Here is a 27,257-nt window from a genome sequence, read left to right on the forward strand (position 1 = left end):
GATATCATTAGGACGTGTCCCCCAAATGTCCCTGATTGGATTGCCGCTTATGGAGGGTGATGCCATTGACGGCCATGGACGTCCAATTCTCCCAATCTTTTCTAATGGCTTTTACTTTGTTTAGTGCCATTGACTGGCATTATGGTCCATTCTATTGATAGACCTGAGTGGGGCTAAGATCTGTATCTCCACAGAGGAAAGACCAAGGTGTGTAATTTCTCCCGAAATTGCAGTTTCTAGTTATTATTATTATTATATCATCAAATTATTCTCCGCGTTTTTTCGGCGCGCCGCGCAGCCCGAACCGTACCACCGATCGGCACCATTCAAGTATTGACACGACCGGATTTTTCGCGCGACGCAGGGACTTTTTCAAAATCCCCCGAAAAATTTTCCGTTCGCCCGTAAATGGCAATTTTCCGAAAAAAAAAAAAAGTTAAAAAATGTATCTAGTCCTACAATTTTTGACCAAATCACATAATTTGGGTATCAAAAATTCCGGGACGATGAGGGGCATAAAAGTTGTATACAGAATTTGGCAAAAATTTACGGTTCCCCGGAAATTTGCCAAAAACTTTCCTATTCATTTTGAATGAAAAAAAAATGCACGCTGCACAGCCCGAACCGTTTGACCGATCGGCACCGTTCAAATATCGGCACGACCGGAATTTTCGCGCAATGATGGGGATTTTTCAAACGGACCCGAAAAATTTTCCCTTCGCCCGTAAACGGCAATTTTCCGGAAAAAAAAAAAAGTTTCAAAATGTATCTAGTCCTACAATTTTTGACCAAATCACACAATTTGGGCATCCATAATTCCAGGACGGTGAGGGGCATAAAAGTTGTATACAGAATTTGGAAAAAAATTACGCTTCCTCGGAAATTTGCCAAAAACTATCCCATTCATTTCGAATGGGAAAAGTCCCATTCACTTCCAATGGGATTTCCAATGGAATTTACATTGCATTGATGCCATTGACGGCCATGCATGTCGAATCTACTGATGCCAATGTACTTGGATTCAATTGACTATATGGATGTCGATGCCATTGACTGCCATGGACGTCCAAAATTTTTCCCATTCATTTTCAATGGGGAAAAAACAAAATTACCACAAATCAACAGAAAATGACCAGATATCAATAGTACGTGTCCCCCAAACTTCCCCAATTCCATTGACGCTTATGAAGGGTGCCGCCATTGACTTACATGGACGTCCAAAATTTTTCCCATTCATTTTCAATGGGGAAAAAACTACATTTCTCCAAATCAACAGAAAATGACCAGATATCAATAGGACGTATATCCCAAACGTCCCCAATTCCATTGACGCTTATGGGGGGTGCTGCCATTGACGTCCATGGACGTCCAAAATTTTACCCATTCATTTTCAATGGGAATTTTTTTTTTTTCCCCAAATCAACAGAAAATGACTAGATATCAATAGGACCTGTCCCCCAAATGTCCCCAATTGCATTGCTGCTTATGGAGGGTGATGCCATTGACGTCCAGGGACGTCCAAACTTCCCATTCATTTCCAATGGCATTTCTTCATGTTTGTTCATTCTTTTGATGCCAATGTACTTTGATTCCATTGACGCTTATGTAAGTTGATACCATTGACGTCCATGGACGTCCAAAATTTTTCCCATTCATTTTCAATGGGAATTTTTTTTTTCTTTCCCCAAATCAACAGAAAATGACTAGATATCAATAGGACGTTTCCCCCAAATGTGCCCGATTGCATTGCTGCTTATGGAGGGTGATGCCATTGACGTCCACGGACGTCCAAACTTCCCATTAATTTCCAATGGCATTTCTTCATGTTTGTTCATTCTATTGATGCCAATGTACTTGGATTCCATTGACGCTTATGTAAGTTGATACCATTGACGTCCATGGACGTCCAAAATTTTTCCCATTCATTTTCAATGGGAAATTTTTTTTTTTCCCCAAATCAACAGACAATGACTAGATATCATTAGGACGTGTCCCCCAAATGTCCCCGATTGCATTGCCGCTTATGGGGGGTGATGCCATTGACGTCCATGGACGTCCAAACTTCCCATTCATTTCCAAAGGCATTTCTTCATGTTTGTTCATTCTATTGATGCCAATGTACTTGGATTCCATTGACGCTTATGTAAGTTGATACCATTGACGTCCATGGACGTCCAAAATTTTTACCATTCATTTTCAATGGGATTTTTTTTTTTTTTCCCAAATCAACAGAAAATGACTAGATATCATTAGGACGTGTCCCCCAAATGTCCCCGATTGCATTGCCGCTTATGGAGGGTGATGCCATTGACGTTCATGGACGTCCAAACTTCCCATTCATTTCCAATGGCATTTCTTCATGTTTGTTCATTTTATTGATGCCAATGTACTTGGATTCCATTGACGCTTATGTAAGTTGATACCATTGACGTCCATGGACGTCCAAAATTTTTCCCATTCATTTTCAATGGGAATTTTTTTTTTTTTCCCAAATCAACAGAAAATGACTAGATATCAATAGGACGTGTCCCCCAAACTTCCCCGATTCCATTAACAATTATGGAGGGTGCTGCCATTGACGGACATGGACGTCCAATTCTCCCAATCTTTTCTAATGCCTTTAACTTTGTTTAGTGCTAATGACTGGCATTATGGTCCATTCTATTGATAGACCTGAGTGGGGCTAAGATTTGTATCTCCACAGAGGAAAGACCAAGGTGTGTAATTTCTCCCGAAATTGCAGTTTCTAGTTATTATTCATCTTATTCTCCGCGTTTTTTTGAGCCAACGCACAGCCCAAACCGTAGCACCGATCGGCACCGTTGAAGTATCGGCACGACCGGAATTTTCGCGTGACGATGGGAATTTTTCAAACCGCCACGAAAAATTTTCCGTTCGCCCGTAAACGGCAATTTTCCGAAAAAAAAAAAAAGTTTCAAAATGTATCTAGTCCTACAATTTTTGACCAAATCACGTAATTTGGGTATCAAAAATTCCGGGACGGTGAGGGGCATAAAAGTTATATACAGAATTTGGCAAAAATGTACGGTTCCCCGAAAATTTGCCAAAAACTTTCCTATTCATTTTGAATGGAAAAAAACCGCGCGCTTCACAGCCCGAACCGTTAGACCGATCGGCACCGTTCAAGTATCGGCACGACCGGAATTTTCGCGTGACACAGGAAACTTTACAAATGGCCCCGAAAATTTTTCCGTTCGTCCGTAAATGGCAATTTTCCGTGAAAAAAAAAAAGTTTCAAAATGTATCTAGTCCTACAATTTTTGACCAAATCACATAATTTGGGCATCAAAAATTCCGGGACGGTGAGGGGCATAAAAGTTATATACAGAATTTAGAAAAAAATTACGCTTCCTCGGAAATTTGCCAAAAACTATCCCATTCATTTTGAATGGGAAAAGTTCCCATTCACTTCCAATGGGATTTCCAATGGAATTTACATTGCATTGATGCCATTGTCGGCCATGCATGTCGAATCTGTTGATGCCAATGTACTAGCATTCAATTGACTATGTGGATGTCGATGCCATTGACTGCCATGGACGTCCAAAATTTTTCCCATTCATTTTCAATGGGGAAAAAACAAAATTTCCCCAAATCAACAGAAAATGACCAGATATCAATAGGATGTGTCCCCCAAACGTCCCCAACTCCAATGACGCTTATAGGGGGTGCTGCCATTGACGGCCATTGACGTCCAAAATTTTTCCCATTCATTTTCAATGGGGAAAAAACAAAATTTCCCCAAATCAACAGAAAATGACCAGATATCAATAGGATGTGTCCCCCAAACGTCCCCAACTCCAATGACGCTTATAGGGGGTGCTGCCATTGACGGCCATTGACGTCCAAAATTTTTCCCATTCATTTTCAATGGGGAAAAAACTAAATTTCCCCAAATCAACAGAAAATGACCAGATATTAATAGGACGTATACCCCAAACGTCCCCAATTCCATTGACGCTTATGGGGGGTGCTGCCATTGACGTCCATGGACGTCCAAAATTTTTCCCATTCATTTTCAATGGGGAAAAAACTACATTTCCCCAAATCAACAGAAAATGACCAGATATCAATAGGACATATCCCCCAAACGTCCCCAACTCCCTTGACGCTTATGGGGGGTGCTGCCATTGACGTCTATGGACGTCCAAATTTTTTCCCATTCATTTTCAATGGGAATTTTTTTTTTTCTCCCAAAATCAAAAGAAAATGACTACATATCAATAGGACGTGTCCCCCCAACTTCCCCAAATCCATTTACGCTTATGGAGGGTCATGCCATTGACATCCATGGACGTCCAAACTTCCCATTCATTTCTAATGGCATTTAATTATGTTTGTTCATTCTATTGATGCAAATGTACTTGGATTCCATTGACGCTTATGTAAGTTGATACCATTGACGTCCATGGACGTCCAAAAATTTTCCCATTCATTTTCAATGGGAATTTTTTTTTTTCCCCAAATCAACAGAAAATGACTAGATATCAATAGGACGTGTCGCCCAAATGTCCCCGATTGCATTGCCTCTTATGGAGGGTGATGCCATTGACGTTCATGGACGTCCAAACTTCCCATTAAATCCCAATGGCATTTCTTCATGTTTGTTCATTCTATTGATGCCAATGTACTTGGATTCCATTGACGCTTATGTAAGTTGATACCATTGACGTCCATGGACGTCCAAAAATTTTCCCATTCATTTTCAATGGGAATTTTTTTTTTTTCCCCAAATCAACAGAAAATGACTAGATATCATTAGGACGTGTCCCCCAAATGTCCCTGATTGGATTGCCGCTTATGGAGGGTGATGCCATTGACGGCCATGGACGTCCAATTCTCCCAATCTTTTCTAATGGCTTTTACTTTGTTTAGTGCCATTGACTGGCATTATGGTCCATTCTATTGATAGACCTGAGTGGGGCTAAGATTTGTATCTCCACAGAGGAAAGACCAAGGTGTAATTTCTCCCGAAATTGCAGTTTCTAGTTAAAACAAATAACATTGTCTTTCTGGCCAGTTTTACCTAACCTACCTAGCTCACCACTGATCCACGAGGAAATGGCAAGGGTGATAGGCAAGAACATTTAAAGCATGTTAAAGCTATAATTCTCGTGAATTTCGGGCCTTTTGAAAAAGTCACCGTGATTAAATAATAACGGTGCTTTGTAAAAATTGTTAAAAAACGCAAATACAGCTGTTCAGGAGAAATGTGGTGCAGAATTTATAAGGGGCATAACCTAGTGGAAGCTAAACATGGACACACTCAAAATGTATGGTAAGAAGGAAGGATGTTTTTTTTGTCATTAATTGGCCTTTATATGATGCTACATTTGAAAGACGCTTAGATTAGACCAATTAAAAAATATATAATAAAAAATCAGGCAACACATTTGATGTTGGCTCTAGATAAAGTGTCATTTGTAGTTGCCATTTTGTGCAAGTTTGCAAAAAACATAAAACAGGCAAATAGGAAAAAGACCTAGTGCAGACATCTTTATCAGTAGAAAAGAGGGGCTCTCTTAACTCTTTCAAGCAAACCCCTCCACAACATTTGTCTTTGCAGCATCTCAGTATTGAGCATCCGGCGTCCAGCTTGCTTCGTCTAGAAACGCTTGGGAATCCACCTGGGTCTGTAAACATTCCTTCAGCTTTTCTTCAGTCAGCGACAGCCGATGTTCCAACATGGACACAGTCTGGACAGACAAAGAGGAGATGAGGCAGGATGGTGATAATAAAGGGAAGCAGGATGAAGAGGGATGGAAGGAGGTGGATAGACAAAGGACATGGGAGGCATGTTAGAGAAAGATGTGCAGCAAAATGTGACAGTGATGGGCAATGAATGACAGCACTTCTGGTGTTTGCGTGTGTGTCAACGTGGACGTTTGTGTATGATTAAGGTGCACTGAGTGCAAAACAGTATTGCTTAGAAAAGCTCTGTTTGCCTCTTCATCACACAAGACACTTCAGATAGGATAGATGTGATATGACTGGTGTAATCAGTAGAACACAATGAAAACTACTCCACTTTGAATGGCCACATTATCACTGTGGTGGAGTTTAATGATTCTAGGAGCTATGTTGTCTGGCGCATTATGCCCCTGGTAGGGTTTCCAATGGTAAACAGGTCAGGAGTGACGGGCCAGAAAAAGAGGAATTCAAAAACCTCTATGCCTAACAAAAAAATTCATCAACGACCAGGATATTACCAAATGTCGCCCAGCCGGGGCCCCACCCAGAAGCCAGGACTGGGGCTTAATTGCATGCGCCTAGTGGCGAAGCCTTTGCCTACGGGGCTCTGCCAGGCTCAAATCAAAGCACAACGTGGAACTGCCCTCCTGTGGGCCAACCACCCACAGAGGGAGCTGCAGGGGTTGGGTGCACAGAGGACGGGGTAATGGTCAAAAGCAGCTGCCTCCTACACCCAGTCCGCCCACGTTTAATCTGGTGGCCAGAACATGTAATGTCACCTCTCTGAGAGGGAAGGAGCCAGAGCTTATGTGGACAGTTGAGAGAAACCGACTCAGTACAGTCGGCCTCACTTCCACTCAAAGTTCGGGATCTAGTAACCAGCTCTTCAAGCGAGGCGGTACTCTACACTTTTCTGTCGTTAACTGGAAAGAGAAGCAGCCGGCTGCGTCGCCACGTGTTGGGAGTCCGGTGAACAAAAGTAAGTTTGGGAACAGGTCTCTTACTGTTGTGACGACCTACAAGCCTCACAGCAGTGTAGAGTACCTGGGACGGGTATTATAACGTGCTCCAAATGGGTACATTGACTGATTAAGTACTTGCTTCACAGGTGATTTCTCCAAACACTGGGTGCCCCACGACACTTTACTAATATTGCTTGTGCACTCACTTTACCTTATCACACCCCTATCTGACCTACAGTGGAGCAAATTAAGGATTTAGTCAACCACCAACTATGCAAGTTCTCCTACTTGAAAAGATTAGAGAGGCCTGTAATTTTCAACATGGGTAAACCACAACCATGAGAGACAGAACGTGGAAGAAAAAAAAAAAAAACAGGAAATCACATTGTTTGATTTTTAAAGAATTTATTTCCAAATTAGAGTGGAAAATAAGTATTTGTTCACCTACAAACAAGCAAGATTTCTGGCTGTCAAAGAGGTTTAACGTCTTCTAACGAGGTCTAACGAGGCTCCACTCCTTACCTGTAACAACGGCACCTGTTTTAACTCATTATCGGTATAAAAGACACCTGTCCACAACCCCAGTCAGTCACACTCCAAACTCCACGATGGCCAAGACCAAAGAGCTGTCGAATGACACCAGAGACAAAATTGTAGACCTGCACCAGGCTGGGAAGACTGAATCTGCAATAGGTAAAACGCTTGGTGTAAAGGAATCAACTGTGGGAGCAATTATTACAAAATGGAAGACATACAAGACCACTGATAATCTCCCTCGATCTAGGGCTCCATGCAAGATCTCACCCCATTGCGTCAAAATGATAACAAGAACGGTGAGCAAAAATCCCAGAACCACACGGGGGGACCTACTATCAGTAACACAATGCGCCGCCAGAGACACAAATCCTGCACTGCCAGACATGTCCCTCTGCTGAAGAAAGTACACGTCCAGGCCCGTCTGCGGTTCGCTACAGAGCATTTGGATGATCCAGAAGAGGACTGGGAGAATGTGTTATGGTCAGATGAAACCAAAATAGAACTTTTTGGTAGAAACACAGGTTCTCGTGTTTGGAGGAGAAAGAATACTGAATTGCATCCGAAGAACACCATACCAACAGTGAAGCATGAGGGTGAAAACATCATGCTTTGGGGGTTTTTTTTCTGCAAAGGGACCAGGACGACTGATCTGTGTAAAGGAAAGAATGAATGGGGGCATGTATCGAGAGATTTTGAGTGAAAATATCCTTCCATCAGCAAGGGCATTGAAGATGAGACGTGGCTGGGTCTTTCAGCATGACAATGATCCCAAACACACAGCCACGGCAACAAAGGAGTGGCTTCGTAAGAAGCATTTCAAGGTCCTGGAGTGGCCTAGCCAGTCTCCAGATCTCAACCCCATAGAAAATCTGTGGAGGGAGTTGAAAGTCCGTGTTGCTCAACGACAGCCCAAAAACATCACTGCTCTAGAGGAGATCTGCACGGAGGAATGGGCCAAAATACCAGCAATAGTGTGTGAAAAGCTTGTGAAGAGTTACAGAAAACGTTTGGCCTCCTTTATTGCCAACAAAGGCTACATAACAAAGTATTGAGATGAACTTTTGACCAAAAACTTATTTTCCACCATGATTTGCAAATAAATTCTTTAAAAATCAAACAATGTGATTTTCTTTTTTTTTTTCCACATTCTGTGTCTCATGGTTGAGGTTTACCCATGTTGACAATTACAGGCCTCTCTAATATTTTCAAGTGGGAGAACTTGCACAATTACTGGCCTCTTTCTATCCTTCGGTTACTCCTCAGCCTCCCTGGTACGGTATATTCTATGGTACTCGAGAGGTGAGTATGATTTAATTTGCAGCTAAGTGTGAAATAAGTGGGATGATGATCAGCAACCAAATCTGAGGCCTTGGTTCTGGGCCAAAAGAAGGTAACTTGCCCCCTTCAGGTCGCAAAGTGTCCTTGCCTCATTGGAGGGGGTTAAGTGTTCTGGGTCTCGTTAATGAGGGAGGGAAGAAGGGAGCATGAGATCAACAGACGGATAGGCGCATTGTCTGTCATCATGCGGTCACTGAATGGGACCGTTGTGGTGAAGGAGGAGCTGAGGTAAAAGGCGAAACTCAATTCACTGGTCAACCTACAGACTTCGCCTATGGTCATTCGATCTCGGTGGGCTGGCAGAGATACTTTAATACTATATTACAGCTACACGAATCATCGCACCCTTCTTTTTGACCCTCCCTTCACCCAACCACACCACCTTTACGCCCATAAACCGGGCCCCCTAGAGCAGGGGTGCCCAAGTCCTCGAGAGAATAATCAGGATCGTTATCAGGCTCCTGCAGAAATTGATCATTTTTTTCAGGTGTTTTAAAGGAGGGAGACATGGAAAACAAGGTGGATAGGGGCTCTCGAGGACCGGACTTGGGCACCCCTGCCCTAGAGCAGTGGTGTCCAAACTATTCCACATAGGGCCGCAGTGGGTGCTGGATTTCATTCCTACCAAACAAGACGGCATCTTTTCACCAATCTGGTGTCTCACAAGTGTAATCAGTTGAGTGCAGTCAGGTGCTGCTTGTTTTAGCACAAACGTCATTGGTTAAACTGTCTGTGCTCGATTGGTAGGAACAAAAACCAGGACCCACAGCAGCCCTTGAGGACAGGTTTGGACACCCATGCCCTAGAGCAGGGGTGGGCAAACCGGTCCTCGAGGGCCGCAGTGGGTCCTGGTCTTTGTTCCAACTGATTCAGCACACACAGTATAACCAATGAGGTTTCAGTGGAAACAAGGAGCACCTGACTGCAATCAACTGATTGCACTTGTAAGAAACCAGATTAGTGAAAGGCTGTCCTCCTGATGGGTATGAACAAAAACCCGCCCCCACTGCGGCCCTTTGTGGAATTAATTGCCCACCCCTGCCCTAGAGGCTTCCATAAGCTTCACCCCTATCTAAGCACCATACCTCCCTAAGCACCACCCCCTTAAGATCCACAAACCCCTAAGCTCTGCCCCGGTTCCTCGAAGGAAGTGTTTGTGGACTGGTTACAAGATAGAGTGTCAGAACATGGAATGGAATAATGGAAACTAGGCCTAAGTGATTAAAAAAAAATAAATAAAAATGATTTTGGTGATCAGTTTTGACATTTAATTGATTAAATGGGGTAGAAATGCATATAAAGTGATCCCTCATTTTTCGCGGTTAATGGGGACCAGAACCCTCTGCAATAAATGAAAAACTGCGAAGTAGTGCCCCCTCCCCATTTAATTTTTTTTTTTTTTTTAATGTGTTTAATGTATTTATTCAGATTTAGCATTGGAACAGGATACATATAGGACATGTTTTTTTCACTTTTTCCCCCCCAAAGTATTAAATATATATATATATATATATATATATATATATATATATATATATATATATATATATATATAATGTTTTTAAGCACTTACAAACAATAGAAATGTAATAATTATGATATATTTTAAACATGTTACTATCCCACCAAATTATTTTTTAACAAGAATGAAGGAGAAAATGCTTGCCTTTATTAAATCCTTCATTGAGCGAGTCCACTCAAATCCGCTCAAACTGCTCACTTAAACAAAATTAGATGCCACTGCAACTGTTTTACAAGTTAAACGATGATTGACGCATGCGGCGCCTAAAGCTTCAGCTTCCAAGCATCTAAGGCAAGTGCAAACATTAAACGTCTGTCAATCATTAACTTCAATAAGCAACTAATGCACTGCCTGACCAACAAAGAGCAACAGGAGGGAGACTGACACTCCGTGATCGGCTTGGGACGGCTCATCTGTATTTCTATATTTATTTTATAACTGAAAAAAATCCACGATGGTCTGATGGCGCAAACTTCACGCGAAGTAGCGAGGGATCACTGTATGCCTATCTCCAGTATTAGTATTTAGCGAACATTCCATTGCTTGTTTTCGAGCTGTTTTTTACTCTCCATATTACGCAGACAGTTCATTAAAATACAAAATATACTTCCTACTTACTTTCTCTTTGCTCCCGAAAACCCATTAGTCTAATGACAATCAATATACAATAGATATGGTATTTAACCCTCAAAATAATATTTACACACAAACGCCTTGTAAACATTAAAAATCTCATTGTACTCTGTACAATGACAAAAGGCTTTCTATTCTATTCCTCTCTGTGACATGCCGCTGTCTCCTACTGGGAGGTAGTTAAAACTCAAAATGTTGTTTTTTCGAAAAACCTCTTCTGATACAGAATAATTTATCTTTATTTGTCCTTGCACTTATTTCTACTCATTACATATAACATTAATTTTAAACACAAACACTTACTGAAAAATAAATGGCATTCACATTACAAAACTGCAACTGCAGTGTAAAGTGGACGGACATATGGCAAAGACATTCTATAATTTTCACTAACAATACATGTTAACCTTAGCTTCTCTCTGACATTAAAATGTGTTTATCTCATAGTCAAGATAAATCACTTCAACATACTTCCTTCACATCAAGTGATAATTTCCTCTCAGCCAGAGCTTTGGCACGACCATGTGGCATTAGAATGTTACTAAAGTGTACTTAATCTCTGAAAGGGGGAGTTTTTCAGCAGCAACATGAGGATAGGTTCCATGGAGAAAACTGTGAATGAGTGAATGTGTGTTTTATAAAACTATAATGGTTGAGGGTTGACTACATTTAGATCAGCACCTGCATGTTCAAATTACTTGGTGAATGCAATTCATATTCTAGTCTTTGCTCATATTCCTTGGAAATGAGACCTCAGGTTTCAATGGAATTGTACAGTTAAATAAAAAGTGAAATGACTAATTCTGGCTTGACTCCATTATGAACAATGAGGAGGATGTACAAAGAGCTTCAAGATAGTAATGAGTTCAACCATATTTATGTATAAAAAGTTGTGCAGATCTCTTTTACACCTGTTAAATGTCTTCAATCAAGGTAAACAACAGACAAGTAAGTGTCCAGGCACTCCCTAATGAATACAGTGGGGCAAATAAGTATTTAGTCAACCACTAATTGTGCAAGTTCTCCCACTTGAAAATATTACAGAGGCCTGTAATTGTCAACATGGGTAAACCTCAACCATGAGAGACAGAATGTGGAAAAAAAACAACAGAAAATCACATTGGTTTGATTTTTAAAGAATTTATTTGCAAATCATGGTGAAAAATAAGTATTTGGTCAATACCAAAAGTTCATCTCAATACTTTGTTATGTACTCTTTCAGGGTCCCCCAGAATTTATAAATCTAAATTCAAGACTTTTAAGACCTTTTTTAATGCCATTTCAACTGAAAATTAAAACTTTTCTTGCACCCATTATTTAGATCATATTGAATCATATTAAATAAATAAACCACTGAACATCAAATTTAACCTCAATTACTAAGTGTGTTTGACAAAAGAATGCACATATATTGAAGATACAATTTAAACACATTTAAAGTAACATTATAAAGTCTGTCAGAATTTTTGTAAACCCACACACGCACACAATAATTATGGACAAAAAGAGGAGGAGGACAGGACTCAGACCAGCCATCTTCTGTAACAGGCTAGCCGCTAGTGCACCTGCCAAGAACCCAGTAAACATGGCTAACTCTTGAGTTAAAACGGCGAAATTCACATTCATTCGAAAGGCAAATCGAAATGTTTAAGCAGGTCCACTGCCTTCGCATGACCCATAAACTGCAACCTAAAGTATCTGGATGTAACTTGAGCCCCTATCACATACTCCAAAACAATGGGAATATCGCGGGACTAAACCGTGCAGCAGTTGTGTGTGAAAACAATTTCCCGTGTCGACTGACATGGAAAGCAGTGTGCGTGAAAGCAGGCGTTAAATTCCCGGGTCACAGCAGATGGCTGATGACTTAAATATCATAGCGGCAGCCGATGTAACTTCCTCCCTCTTCGCAGTAAGAGGAAAAGCGGCAAACAAACATTGCAATTATAAACATAGCAAGCTGGAAACAGCTAAATTAAACTGAAAACATGACCAAAATTAAAATGTCAAATATTACGTCGGGCCGGGCCAGGGTTCTTTCTCGCTAACTTTTTGAAAAAACTATATATTAACGATGTATGAATGATAAACTAAGGAATACTTGTTATAAAATAATTTGGATGAAAAAAAGAAGGCGCTGTATGGTCATTGCAGAGCCAGAGCGTGCCTATACGCCCTTTTTAATCTTCCCCTCTGCGAGTCCGCAAAACCGCATGTTTATTTATATTTAACAAACTTTTCCAGCGTTATTTCATCGTGCAAATACATTTATAATGATCATAAAAATATGTAGTCTGTTTAAACATAAAAAAAAATTGGGGTTTTTTTTCCTGCTGAGAATTCGTTACAAAAGACGGTTTTATGCAGACATCGTCACAAATGTTATCACACAAAACGCAGTTCGGGTCGGGCTGGATTTTTTAGGCCCGATTTTACTTCTATCTTAAAGTCTTAATGAGCTTAAATTGGCAGCAGTTACGAAGTCGGGAATGCTCCCACTGGAATTATGTTTAACAAACTTTTCCAGCGTTATTATAATCTGTAAATGCATTTATAATGATCATAAAAATATGTAGACTATTTAAACATTAAGAAAATGTGCGTTTTTTTTTTTCTGCCAACTGAAAATTCGTTACAAAAGACAGTTACGACATCGGGAATGCTCCCTCTGGAACAAAACGCAATATGACCAACATTGAGACAGCCGATGCCGACCAAAAATGACGTAATATCCGAAACAGATCACCAATTGACTCATTTGAAGTATATGAATGGTGGTCTGTTTTGGTGTTCAGAATCCACAATACTTCTGCCTGCAGGGTTTTCGTTCCACCGACAAACGGACGCATTCCCGATGCAGAGGTGGGTGGATTCTCCGTTTTGCCGGTTGTGGTGGTTTCTCACGCATGAGTTGCATTTCGATTTGTAGTGCAATGCATCGTAAAAATTCTATGCGTCTTCTTCGTTATGGATTAAAAAAAAAAAAAAAAAAAAAAATTCGTCACGGATATGATTTAGGTTGCACAGAGATGTTCTTGTAAATTAAGACCACGGTGAAAAAATTCCAGACTTACAACAGCTAATTTAATACTTTTAATACCTTTAATCATGGAAAACTAAATTCAATGCTTTTTTAATACTTTTAATAACCCGCGGGGATCCTGCCTTTGTTGGCAATAACGGAGGCCAAACGTTTTTTGTAACTCTTCACAAGCTTTTCACACACTGTTGCTGGTATTTTGGCCCATTCCTCCATGCAGATCTCCTCTAGAGCAGTGATGTTTTGGGGCTGTCGTTGAGCAACACGGACTTTCAACTCCCTCCACAGATTTTCTATGGGGTTGAGATCTGGAGACTGGCTAAGCCACCTTGAAATGCTTCTTACGAAGCCACTCCTTTGTTGCCGTGGCTGTGTGTTTGGGATCATTGTCATGCTGAAAGACCCAGTCACGTCTCATCTTCAATGCCCTTGCTGATGGAAGGAGATTTTCAGTCAAAATCTCTCCATACATGGCCCCATTCATTCGTTCCTTTACACAGATCAGTCGTCCTGGTCCCTCTGCAGAAAAACAGCCCCAAAGCATGATGTTTTCACCCCCATGCTTCACAGTGGGTATGGTGTTCTTCGGATGCAATTCAGTATTCTTTCTCCTCCAAACACGACAACTTGTGTTTCTACCAAAAAGTTCTATTTTGGTTTCATCTGACCATAACACATTCTCCCAGTTCTCTTCTGGATCATCCAAATACTCTCTAGCGAACCGCAGACGGGCCTGGTCGTGTCCTTATTTCAGCAGGGGGACACGTCTGGCAGTGCAGGATTTGAGTCCCTGGCGGCGCATTGTGTTACTGATCGTAGCCTTTGTTACTGTGGTCCCAGCTCTCTTTAGGTCATTCAGTAGGTCCCCCCGTGTGGTTCTGGGATTTTTGCTCACCGTTTTTGTTACCATTTTGACGCCACAGGGTGAGATCTTGCATGGAGCCCCAGATCGAGGGAGATTGTCAGTGGTCTTGTATGTCTTCCATTTTCTAATAATAGCTCCTACAGTTGATTTCTTTACACCAAGCGTTTACCTATTGCAGATTCAGTCTTCCCAGCCAGGTGCAGGTGCCAAAGTGGAGTTGGGCGTGTGACTGACCGAGGTTGTGGGCAGGTGCCTTTTACACCGATAATGAGTAAAAATGGGTGCCATTAATACAGGTAACGAGTGGAGCCTCGTTAGAAGAAGTTAGACCTCTTTGACAGCCAGAAATCTTGCTTTTTTTGTAGCTGACCAAATACTTATTTTCCACTCTAATTTGGAAATAAATTCTTTAAAAATCAAACAATGTGATTTTCAGTTTTTGAGAGTTGAGGTTTACCCATGTTGACAATTACAGGCCTCTTTAACCTATTTAAGTAGGAGAACTTGCACAATTAGTGGTTGACTAAATACTTATTTGCCCCCATGTATGTTACTGGTGCCACTGCTCCTACAAGTTTGGGGCTCGGCCACTACTTGATTAAATTATTTGTGACTGCAGCAAAAAGGCAATCTTGCCTGTTATTTTGCTTCAACTTCATTTGATTTACTTTGTATCCGCTCCTGAATTATTTGTTATTTGAATTTTGAGGAACATCCCATTGCAAAGCTAGGCAATATAATAATGACAACAAATCATTCAGGCGGCACTTTCATGACAATGGTTCGGCAGAGAAGAAAATATCATCTCTTGGAGGCTGAAAACACTAACATGATTGTGAATGTCTCCCCTGTGTTGCCTGGTGACAAACACATTGCGGCAATGACGCTCACGACTTTGGATAGAGCAATGGGCAGATTGACGTGTCTCAAACAGTCCTGAATGCTTCAAACAAAATAGTTTGTTTGCAGGACTGGCTTCAAAAAACATGTACGGTAATTTTTCTGACAACAGTACGCAGTTAAAAGTCTAAAATTTTCTCCAAATGCGACCTTGTGTGCATCATATTTAAAATAAAAAATCTGTATAGGTTGCTGTATTACTTTGATGGACTCTCCACTTGACTGGGTGCATACAGTACAATGCCGATATGCTATTTATATAGGGGGGAGGAGGATGTGAAAAATGGAAGGGTGGCTATAGTAGGTCAATCAGAAGAGGTGGATGGACAGGAGAACATGAGTGTGGTGTAAAGACAATTGAGGCAAATGGACTCTGAGCTTGCCATCAGTCAGAAAAACAGTTGATTACTGTTATTATTATTTATGTTCCTCTTAAATTGATTTACAAGCATAAAATCTCCTTTCATAGTTTGGAAGTTTTGAACCAAGCTAACGTAGCATTTTGCATGGAATTGACTTTTGCCCTTAATACTGAACTAATTAGGGGACCGCTGAGGTTTTTGATTACGCCACCCAAGGCAAAGGGAACATGTTTGCAGAACTGATTACCGTATGTCTAATGAAACTGTCCAGTGCTGAATGAATATTGTTAACCCTGATTATGATCAGATTTTTCCTCAGTGATTTTGGTTTGATACCCAACAGAGCTTTTCCATGAGGCTTTTGTGGGCTGTGAGGGACTGTTCAAATTGAGCTCAATAGAAAAAAGAAAATGCAGCTTTTATTTTGCCATTGGGTGAAATGATATTATAAAGTCCGCCAAAAGTACAACTTGGATTGGAGAATCTTATGTATAACTAATTAAAAACATTGACTCAGAAACTAATGTATTAACCTATTTGTGATTTGGTTCCGTCAGAAACTAATGTATTAACCTCTTTGTGATTTGGTTCCGATTGCAAAAAAAAAAAAAAAAAAAAGAAAATTCAGAATTTTAGAAAGTCAAAACACTACTGGACTAATCAAAGTACATGCAGCTGTAATCTTTGCCCTCTCTCAGCTGCGTAACTTCTTCGTGTGCGCAAATACGTTCTTTGTGTCTACATGCGCTCTTAGTCACGTGTGGAAGTACGAACCGCTCTGTGCTCCCATCGCCAAAATGAAAGCATGCATTACAAAACAAAAGGCAACATTATTTAAAAAAAAAAAAAAAGACTGGAGACAAAATGGCGGACGAGACTCTTAAAGTCGAAATCAGGTAAGTCAGGTATGTTGTAACCTGGGGACTACCTGCATTATCTAGGGATGTCCCCGGTCCGATCACGTTATCGGAAATCGGGCCATTTTTCAGAGGATTGGAATCGGGTGTAATTGATCGTGTTTTTAATTTAAAGAAGAAAAAAAAATATTTATATATTACTGGTGTCAAAATAGTCGATGCGGCTATGCATCCCGATGCGGGGCATGGACGATTCGATACGGGCAACAAGCCGAATTGATTCAGCGCATTTTAAAATATATAAGAATAATAGCCAAGATCTTGAGCCCGAACCCGTACCGAATTTTGGGCCGAGTCGGGCCCAAAATGTCAATGATTTACGTTCGGGTCGGGTCAGACTTCTCGCTCACTTTTTAAAAAAAAAATAAATATATATTTGTATACTAAAACGATATATGGATGTTAAACTAAGGAATATTTGTTATAAAAATAAATAAATTGGATAAAACAGAGAGAAGGCGCTTTGGTAATCCCAAACATGAGCCGCAGCAGAGCCAGTGCATTGTTTGCGCACATGAACACCATGGCCCCGCCCTCCTTTTAATCTTCCCCTCACGCTTTGGCCTCTCCGCGAGTTGCAACTGCATCCTCGTATTTTCCTTTTCTATATCGAAATTCGATATAGAGCAGCAAGAGGTGAAAAGCAAACTAAAGACGGTGGGATTGAAAAGGCAAGAATCCACGACTGGTGTGTGGAAAGGATTTAAATCGATAGTGGAAGATGCTACAGAAAACCGTGTCGGCCTTGCCGAATGCAATAAATGTGGCGCTTTGCTCTCGTACCAGAGCAGAAAGACTGGCACCTTGACGCTGAGCAGGCATTTTAAAAACTGTACTGGCCTAAAAGAAGATATTAGTCAAACATCGTTATTATCATTTGTTTCGAGGGCTGCACCTCTTTGTGCTAAGCAGGACATCGTGGTGTTCCTTTAAATGTTATTATTTTGTTTCAGTGCTCCTTAAGGCAGGTTGTTCTTTTGTGTGTTCTAATGTGAGTCATTAAAATAAAGAATGTAGTTTAAAAATTATTTTTGTTTATTTTTGTATATGCATTGTCATAGAGGCGCGTAGTGAGCAAAATATCCCACATAGAAATATATTTAGCAAACCTTTCCAGCGTTATTTCGCTGTGGAAATACATTTATAATGATCAGAAAAATAGGTAGACTATGTAAACATTAGGATTTTTTTTTTTTTTTACATTAGGAAAGAAATTAAAATAAATGTCTTGCATTTTGCCGAGGAAATGACGCATGAACTATCCACCTGATAGAACAGACACAAAAATATAAAAGATATTGATTTGCCCATCTCATCCCCGCATTTCCACCCCCACCTGAGTCCTCACAAATAAAACGGGCTCGGGCCTACGAATAAAACGTACATTTTCCGGGGGGCTCCGGGCGCGGGCCTACAAATAAAACGTAAAATTTCGGGGGGTTTTCAGGCTCGGGCATAAAAATAAAAAATGAAATTTCGGGTTTTTTTGGGCCCGGCCTGCAAGGTAAGTTAATTGCTCGGGCCGGGACGGGCTTTAATACGCGCGGGCCGGGTCGGGTCGGGCTGGATTTTTTAGGCCCAAAACAGGCTCTAATATAAGTACGTTCAAAAATCTGCCCTGCGCAATTCCGGTGATGCAACAGATTTGGTTTCCCCATTTGTATTATTATTCTCATGTTTACCTGTAGAGGAAGCTACTTTACAATCAAAGCAATGCAGGGGGGACGAGGAACCCAGATCCGCTTCCTCACCGGAGTAACGTCACAGACATGCGCAGTTGCAATCGAAAGAGCAGAGAAATAGGACATAACATAACAATGGCTGAAGCGGAAAAGACTGCTTCTCTGTAAACCCTAGAGATGGTTGTGCGTGAAAATCCCAGTAGATCAGCAGTTTCTGAAATACTCAGACCAGCCCTTCTGGCACCAACAACCATGCCACGTTCAAAGTCACTCAAATCACCTTTCTTCCCCATACTGATGCTCGGTTTGAACTGCAGGAGATTGTCTTAAACCATGTCTACATGCCTAAATGCACTGAGTTGCCGCCATGTGTTTGGCTGATTAGAAATTAGGTGTTAACGAGCAGTTGGACAAGTGTACCAATAAAATATATACACATATATATATATATATATATATATATATATATATTTATACACACTCACCAGCCACTTAAGAGTGTTTGTTGCCAAAAAGCTCAATCTTGGTCTCATCTGACCAAAGCACACGGTCCCAGGGACAGGTGTACCTAATAAAGTGGCCGGTGAGTGTATATGTATATATATATATATATATATATATATATATATATATACATATATATATATATATATATATTATATACTTTTAAGGGCTAAAAAGTAACAAAATAATCCAGAAATAGAATGGTATTGCCAAAAGAAACTAAAATTAGTTTTATAGTCCGCAACACTCCAAGAAATAGAAAAAGTGGCAGAGGAAGTACTGTAAGGAGTATAGCACTGAAACATATTTGGAGCTTTTGTACTGGAGCTGAACGATATTGGAAAAAACTGACATTGCACCTTTTTGGGGGGTTTGCGAAATATTGCAAAATATATTGCAACATTAAAACGAGAAGAAATTTCACTAGATGAATTAAATAGCTCTGTTTGGGAATTTTTTGTTTCACTCACTATGACCACATTGGAGATGTTGGATCATGTGTCGATCTACTCACGTAATCGGAAATTGGGCCGATTGCGCCATTTTTCAGAGGATCGAAATCAGTTAAAACAGATTGGGTTTTTAATTAAAAAAAAAAAAATAATATATATATATATATATATATATACCCCCCGTGAGTCATCACCTTATCGTGGTGGAGGGGTTTGCGTGTCTGAATGATCCTAGGAGCTATGTTGTCTGGGGCTTTAAGCTCCTGGTAGGGTCACCCATGGCAAACAGGTCCTAGGTGAGAGGCCAGACAAAGTATGGCTCAAAAAGACCCCTTATGATGAGCAACATTAATGAACCCCAGTTTCCCTTGCCCGGACGCGGGTTACCGGGGCCCCCCTCTGGAGCCAGGCCTGGAGGTGGGGCTCGAAGGCAAGCGTCTGGTGGCCGGGCCTGTCCCCATGGGGCCCGGCCGGGCTCAGCCCGAAAAGGCAACGTGGGTTCCCCTTCCCATGGGCTCACCACCTGTGGGAGGGGCCAAAGGGGTCGGGTGCGTAGGGAGTTGGGCGGCAGCCAAAGGCGGGGGCCTTGGCGGTCCGACCCCCAGCTGCTGAAGCTAACTCTTGGGACATGGAATGTCACCTCTCTGGCAGGGAAGGAGCCTGAGCTGGTGTGTGAAGCAGAGAAGTTCCGACTAGATATAGTCGGACTCTCCTCCACACACAGCTTGGGTTCTGGTACCAATCCTCTCGAGAGGGGTTGGACTCTCTTCCACTCTGGAGTTGCCCATGGTGAGAGGCGGTGTGGGCATACTTATTGCCCCCCGGCTTGGCGCCTGTACGTTGGTGTTTACCCCGGTGGACAAGAGGGTAGCCTACCTCCGCCTTCGGGTGGGGGGACGGGTTCTAACTGTTGTTTGCGCATATGCACCGAACAGCAGTTCCCACCCTTTTTGGAGTCCTTGGAGGGTGTGCTAGAGAGCGCCCCCTCTGGGGACTCCCTTGTTCTACTGGGGGACTTCAACGCTCACGTGGGCAATGACAGTGAGACCTGGAGGGGCGTGATTGGGAGGAACGGCCCCCCCGATCAGAACCCGAGTGGTGTTCTGTTATTGGACTTCTGTGCTCGTCACGGTTTGTCTATAACGAACACCATGTTCAAACATAGGGGTGTCCATATGTGCACTTGGCACCAGGACACCCTAGGCCGCAGTTCGATGATCGACTTCGTAATCGTGTCATCGGTCTTGCGGCCGCATGTTTTGGACACTCGGGTGAAGAGAGGGGCAGAGCTGTCAACTGATCACCACCTGGTGGTGTGTTGGCTCCGATGGCGGGGGAAGATGCTGGCCAGACCTGGCAGGCCCAAACGTATTGTGAGGGTCTGCTGGGAACGTCTGGCAGAATCCCCTGTCAGAAAGAGTTTCAACATCCACCTCCGGCAGAACTTCTCCCTTGTCCCGGGGGATGTGGGGGACATTTGAGTCCGAGTGGGCCATGTTCCGCACCTCCATTGTTGAGGCAGCCGATCAGAGCTGTGGCCGTAAGGTGGTTGGTGCCTGTCGTGGCGGCAATCCCCGAACCCGCTGGTGGACACCAGCGGTAAGGGATGCCGTCAAGCTGAAGAAGGAAGCCTATCGGGCCTTTTTGGCCTGTGGGACTCCGGAGGCAGCTGACAGGTACCGGCCGGCCAAGCGGACTGCGGCTTCGGCGGTCGCCGAGGCAAAAACCCGGACATGGGAGGAGTTCGGCGAGGCCATGGAAAACGACTTCCGGACGGCTTCGAGGAAATTCTGGTCCACCATCCGGCGCCTGAGGAGGGGAAAGCAGTGCACCATTAACACTGTGTATAGTGAAGATGGTGTACTGCTGACCTCGACTCGGGACGTCGTGAGCCGGTGGGGAGAATACTTCGAGGCCCTCCTCAATTCCACCGACACGCCTTCCTTTGAGGAAGCAGAGTCTGGGGACTCCGTGGTGGGCTCTTTGATCTCTGGGGTTGAAGTCACTGAGGCGGTTGGAAAGCTTCTCGGTGGCAAGGCCCCGGGGGTAGATGAGATCCGCCCGGAGTTCCTGAAGGCTCTGGATGTTGTAGGGGTGTCGTGGCTGACACGTCTCGCGTGGACATCGGGGACAGTGCCTCTGGATTGGCAGACCGGGGTGGTGGTTCCCCTTTTTAAGAAGGGGGACCGGAGGGTGTGTTCCAATTATAGAGGGATCACACTCCTCAGCCTCCCTGGTAAAGTCTATTCAGGGGTGCTGGAGAGGAGAGTCCGCCGAGAAGTCGAATCTCGGATTCAGGAGGAGCAGTGTGGTTTTCGTCCCGGCCGTGGAACAGTGGACCAGCTCTACACCCTCGGCAGGGTCCTCGAGGGTGCATGGGAGTTCGCCCGATCAGTCTACATGTGTTTTGTGGATCTGGAGAAGGCGTTCGACCGTGTGCCTCGGGGAGTCCTGTGGGGGGGGCTCCGGGAGTACGGGGTACCGAGCCCCTTGGTAAGGGCTGTTCGGTCCATGTACGACCGGTGTCAGAGTTTGGTCCGCATTGCCGGCAGTAAGTCGAATTCGTTCCCAGTGAGGGTTGGATTCCGCCAAGGCTGCCCTTTGTCATCGATTTTGTTCATAATTTTTATGGACAGAATTTCTAGGCGCAGCCGAAGCGTTGAGGGGGTCCGGTTTGGTGACCTCAGCATTGAATCTCTGCTTTTTGCAGATGATTTAGTGCTGTTGGCTTCAACAAGCCGTGACCTCCAACTCTCACTGGAGCGGTTCGCAGCTGAGTGTGAAGCGGTTGGGATGAAGATCAGCACCTCCAAATCCGAGACCATGGTCCTCAGTCGGAAAAGGGTGGAGTGCCCTCTCCGGGTCGGGGATGAGATCCTGCCCCAAGTGGAGGAGTTCAAGTATCTTGGGGTCTTGTTCACGAGTGACGGTAGGAGGGAGCGGGAGATCGACAGGCGAATCGGTGCGGCGTCTGCAGTAATGCGGACTCTGCACCGGTCCGTAGTGGTGAAGATGGAGCTGAGCCAAAAGGCAAAGCTCTCGATTTACCAGTCGATCTACGTTCCTACCCTCACCTATGGTCACGAGCTTTGGGTCGTGACCGAAAGAACAAGATCCCGGATACAAGCGGCCGAAATGAGTTTCCTCCGCAGGGTGTCCGGGCTCTCCCTTAGAGATAGGGTGAGAAGCTCGGTCATCCGGGAGGGACTCGGTGTCGGGCCGCTACTCCTCCGCGTAGAGAGGAGCCAGCTGAGGTGGCTCGGGCATCTGGTTCGGATGCCTCCCGGACGCCTTCCTGGAGAGGTGTTCTGGGCATGTCCCACCGGCGGGAGGCCCCGGGGACGACCCAGGACACGCTGGAGAGACTATGTCTCTCGGCTGGCCTGGGAACGCCTTGGGATCCCGCCGGAGGAGCTGGTTGAAGTGGCTGGGGAGAGGGAAGTCTGGGCTTCCCTGTTAAAGCTTCTGCCCCCGCGACCCGACCCCGGAACAAGCGGAAGATAATGGATGGATGGATGGATATATATTTATATATGTTTTTCTGCTTCATATTCGTACAGCCTCTCACCCTCCTTCCCGCTAAGCGGTGCGACCAAACAGGTTTTTGGTCACCAGTGCAGCTGGCATTTGGTACTTAAAGTTAACGATGATTGACATGTTTGTAGCTTTAATCTGGCCAGAGATGCCTCGGTAGCTCTACGATCAAAGGCACAAATGTGTTAGTCATTGTTAAACTCAGTACACATTCTAAAGTCTGTTTTTTTGGTATCGGACTGGGACTAGGTATCGACAGATTCTCACAATCAGGTAACTTAGTGTAGATGAAAGGGATCTAGGAAGCCATCAATCTGCACAATTACTGCTTTTATGAAGCAATGCAAAAGTTTACATTGAAAAACAATCCTGCAATGGGACTATTGCGCATGCACACATTGCAATAGAGACGTTCAAACGATATATTGCACAGGCCTATTTTGTACAAAAAAAATACATAATAATAATAATTTTTAAAAATTTGGTATCTGATAGGACTGTCTCGACAGATTCTCAAAATCAGGTGACTGACGGGTGAAAAAATTTGCGATGGGAACATGTCTAAGGTAAAGGAATTTTCAAAGACAATATAGTCACACTGTTTTACTACATTCATTTCAAATAATATAGATGAGTTTTGGAGAAATCTGTAAATTGCCTATGGAACTTTCAAAAACTTAAAATTTTCATGCCCCACTTGGTTGTAAGGATGTGCCGATGCAGATTTTTTTTTTTTTTTTTTTGTTTTTACCTCCAAACCGATCGATTTTTTTTTTTCAAGATATGTTTTGCTGATACTGATCCGATGCCTATATATTAGCAGTAAAAATAATGCAAAAAAACATTTTTTGTTTCAAAACCTCTGCTGGTACTTCCTCAAGAACATTACACGATGCGCTGTTATCATTACTTTTTAAAGAGCAGTAGTATCACTCAGTGGGCATATTTGCCTAGTGGTTTGATTTACAGCAGCTGAAAAGCACGATGGTACTGGAAATGCATAACTATTGGCTCGGTTCCGATCTTGCAAAAAACGATGCCACATACTACAAAGTAGAGCAAGAATCTCGTTCGAACTGTAGCACCGATCACTTACAATAGTGTTCTGTGAGTACATTTAGCGACAGCTTAGCGCAGGTTTAGCCAGACTAAGCAGGCTCATAATACCATTACTAGTAAGTCTACTTGGCTTCTTTTTGTGGTGACACTGGTCAAAATGGTAGCTTAGAGTATTTGACTCTATGGGGGTGTGATGAGTGTCTTTTGGACAAGTGGTGTACACTGTGTTTAACCGTTTTGATTGGGGCAGGGGGGTAGCAATGAGTTAAGAAAGACACTCATTTGTTCCCACCCGTAGTGACAGGCACGCTTTTTTCCCCCTCTCTCTTTGGGCTCATCAAACGAGGCATCTTCTACTATTCAATACATTGAAGCAGAGTTAAGGCATGTGTATCTTCTTTCTCCCAGTCTCCGTTCTTTAGATCAATAATACCCTGTTTTTCTTACCAACCTGATATGGCCACTTACTCTTCAGCCTTACTAATGTTGTTTGTGCGAGTACATGTGTGATTGTGCACGTGCCCCTGGGCTCCAGCAACATGATACAGGACCTGTAGTTTTCATTTAGGACAGAAAACAAATCTTTGTTCCCCTAAAATAGAACGAGCAGTTTTTCTTTTCAGTCTTGAATGCAACATCTCCCATAGCCTTCAGCGTTAATGCACTGTGTTTCATGCAAAATCTCATTGCTTTGGTACATTTGACTAAAAGACTGGCGTTATCGTACTAGCGACGCTAAAATGCTTTAGTATATTTTTTAGGTACAGTAGGTTTCGGCATTATTGTGTCAAGTTTACTATGACACATCACAGGCAAACTGAAATTTACAACGCCAATGTTTGGCAGGTAGGTTTTATTTTTGTGTGTCTGTGGTCAACAGCAATCCATTGCAAAGTAAAGCATTGCACTCGCTTGGTCCTTTTTGGTCATTAGCTTGTTGGTGAAGCTCAAGGGCATTAAGATCAAAATGCTTGTGGAAAAGATAAAGGTCTTCTTATAAAGCATGGGGGGGAAAATATTCTTCCCATTGAACTAATCTTTACAGTTACTAATAATCAAATTCCCACTGTAGACCATTTGATAAACTAATACAGTGGGATTTAATTCGTTCTTTCGGACCATTGTTTTTTCGTTTGAATCTCGCTTTACATGTAAATGGCCTATCTCGTTCCAAGCTATACTAAATAACCACATTAAATTTGCTGTCATGTCTTCCGAGTGCGTTTTTGTTTGTAATGCTTTGTCGCCCCATCGTGGCATTTAAGTGTAATCTAGTTCCACTCCGTTACACCTCATTCTACAGACGTTACCACATGACTACTTGAGCTCATAGCAAAAATGGATCGCAAAAATATGAGCTAACGTTGGCCCCCATTGCTTGCCATTTCATCTCGCTGTTTGTGCCTTCATAAAGCATTGTTTGTAAATTGCATTATTTTATTTCATATACATGAGCAATATGTAACACGTGATGTTAATATTTTGTTTTATAGTCAAACGTAGTTAGCTACATTTTTGCATTGCTACTAGTGGAAATGAACTATTACAGTACTTATTATTCTTTGTATTATAAATAATAAATAAAAGCTTTGAAATTTTTTCGTAAAATGAATTTTTCGTGTACCGAAGGTTTAATATCCCTATGTACCACTGTACCATTGAAAAAGTCTTCAGTTAGTAAAATGTAGTCTGAAATTGAGACGGAGAGGATTGACGAATCAGGTTCTGATTATATTGATCTTAACACGAAAAGCTTAACCGGCAGCTTTTACAAACGAAAACTCTTTAATCCGTTAAATGAGATCATTCCCTGTAACAATTTCAGAATGTATGGCAATATGTTACTAGAAGCCACAGCAAGGCCACACTGATCACAACTAATGGAAGAAAAACAAACAAACCATATATAGGACACGTATAGAGAAATACATAGCACTTAAATAAAGATAGTACTGTACATGTAGAAGGGGGGTGACTATGACGAGGAATGGGAATAAATGGAAAAAGGGCTAAAGCAGCAAAGTACGTCTTTAGAAGCTCCTGACGTATGCTGAATAATTCATTCGCTTCTCTCAGATTCCTTGAAAGGGAGTGTTACAAAGAGCTGAATGGTGATGGAAGAAAACAAATGTTGGCCGTTATTAAGGCTGTACTCAAAACTTGGGGGTCTTTTAATAAGACCACATTTGCCTCATTTAATTTCAAGATTATTGTATTGCAAAATCATAAAGAGAAGTTGTAGTGAAAAATGCCATTCAATGTGTCTTTGTCGGGTTGACATGCAATGACAGCAAAGGACAGAGTGTGCGGTATTCAGTGACACGTCATTGTGTCTAGGATTCCAGCTGTTATGTCAGGTGTTCGGTTTTCAGACTTTTAGAAAACTTATTAATGGTGAAATGTGAAAGGAGTGACAATGCATGCTGCAGCCTGCCTCAACGAGCTATTTGCTGCATTTCTTCAACAGAATCCCATGCAGGTTTCTATACATGACCACTCATGTTTTACTCTAAAGGTTCCTCAGCGGTCTGTCCTTATTAGACAACACCAGCTTGGAATTTGTAGACATTACATTACCTCCACTACATACAATGGACACCCCTTAACAATTTCCATTATATTCATTTATAAATCATTTTGCGTTTGGATCAGCAACTTCATTTTTATATATTGCCCCAAAAAATGAGGGACAGAAGTTGTGTAAATGCAACAAAACAAAATTATACAAGTGTAAAAATTAGGGCTGTCAAACGATTAAAATTTTTAATTGAGTTAATTACAGCTGAAAAATTAATTAATCATAATTAATCGCAATTCAAACCATCTATAAAATATGCCATATTTTTCTGTAAATTATTGTTGGAATGAAAAGATAAGACACAAGACGGATACATACATTCAACATACGGTACATAAGTACTGTATTTGTTTATTATAACTTTAAATCAACAAGATGGCATTAACATTATTAACATTCTCTTAAAGCGATCCATGGATAGAAAAACTTGTAGTTCTTAAAAGATAAATGTTAGTACAAGTTATAGAAATGTTATATTAAAACCCATCTTAATGTTTTCATTTTATTAAAATTTGTAAAAATTTCAATCAAAAAATAAACTAGTAGCTGGCCATTGTTGATGTCATTACACCATGCTCACTCCCCAAACCCATAAAATCATTTGGACCCAAGCGCCAGCAGAGGGCACCAAACAACAAAGAACAAGTAACAAGCGGACAT

General features: G+C 42.2%; 1 protein-coding gene across 2 annotated transcripts in view; it reads right to left on the reverse strand.

Moving 5' to 3' along the window:
- Positions 1 to 4,755: 4,755 nt before the first annotated feature.
- Positions 4,756 to 27,257, reverse strand: part of poc1a (POC1 centriolar protein A) — a 77,699-nt gene continuing 55,197 nt past the window's right edge. For both annotated transcript variants that reach the window (XM_057845324.1, XM_057845325.1), the window contains exon 11: positions 4,756 to 5,717. In XM_057845324.1, the coding sequence (XP_057701307.1) occupies positions 5,592 to 5,717 (126 nt within the window). In that variant the 3' untranslated portion in view covers positions 4,756 to 5,591. The remainder of the gene's footprint in view (positions 5,718 to 27,257) is intronic.

Source organism: Corythoichthys intestinalis, chromosome 9 (genome assembly GCF_030265065.1).
Source record: "Corythoichthys intestinalis isolate RoL2023-P3 chromosome 9, ASM3026506v1, whole genome shotgun sequence".
Lineage (NCBI taxonomy): Eukaryota > Metazoa > Chordata > Actinopteri > Syngnathiformes > Syngnathidae > Corythoichthys > Corythoichthys intestinalis.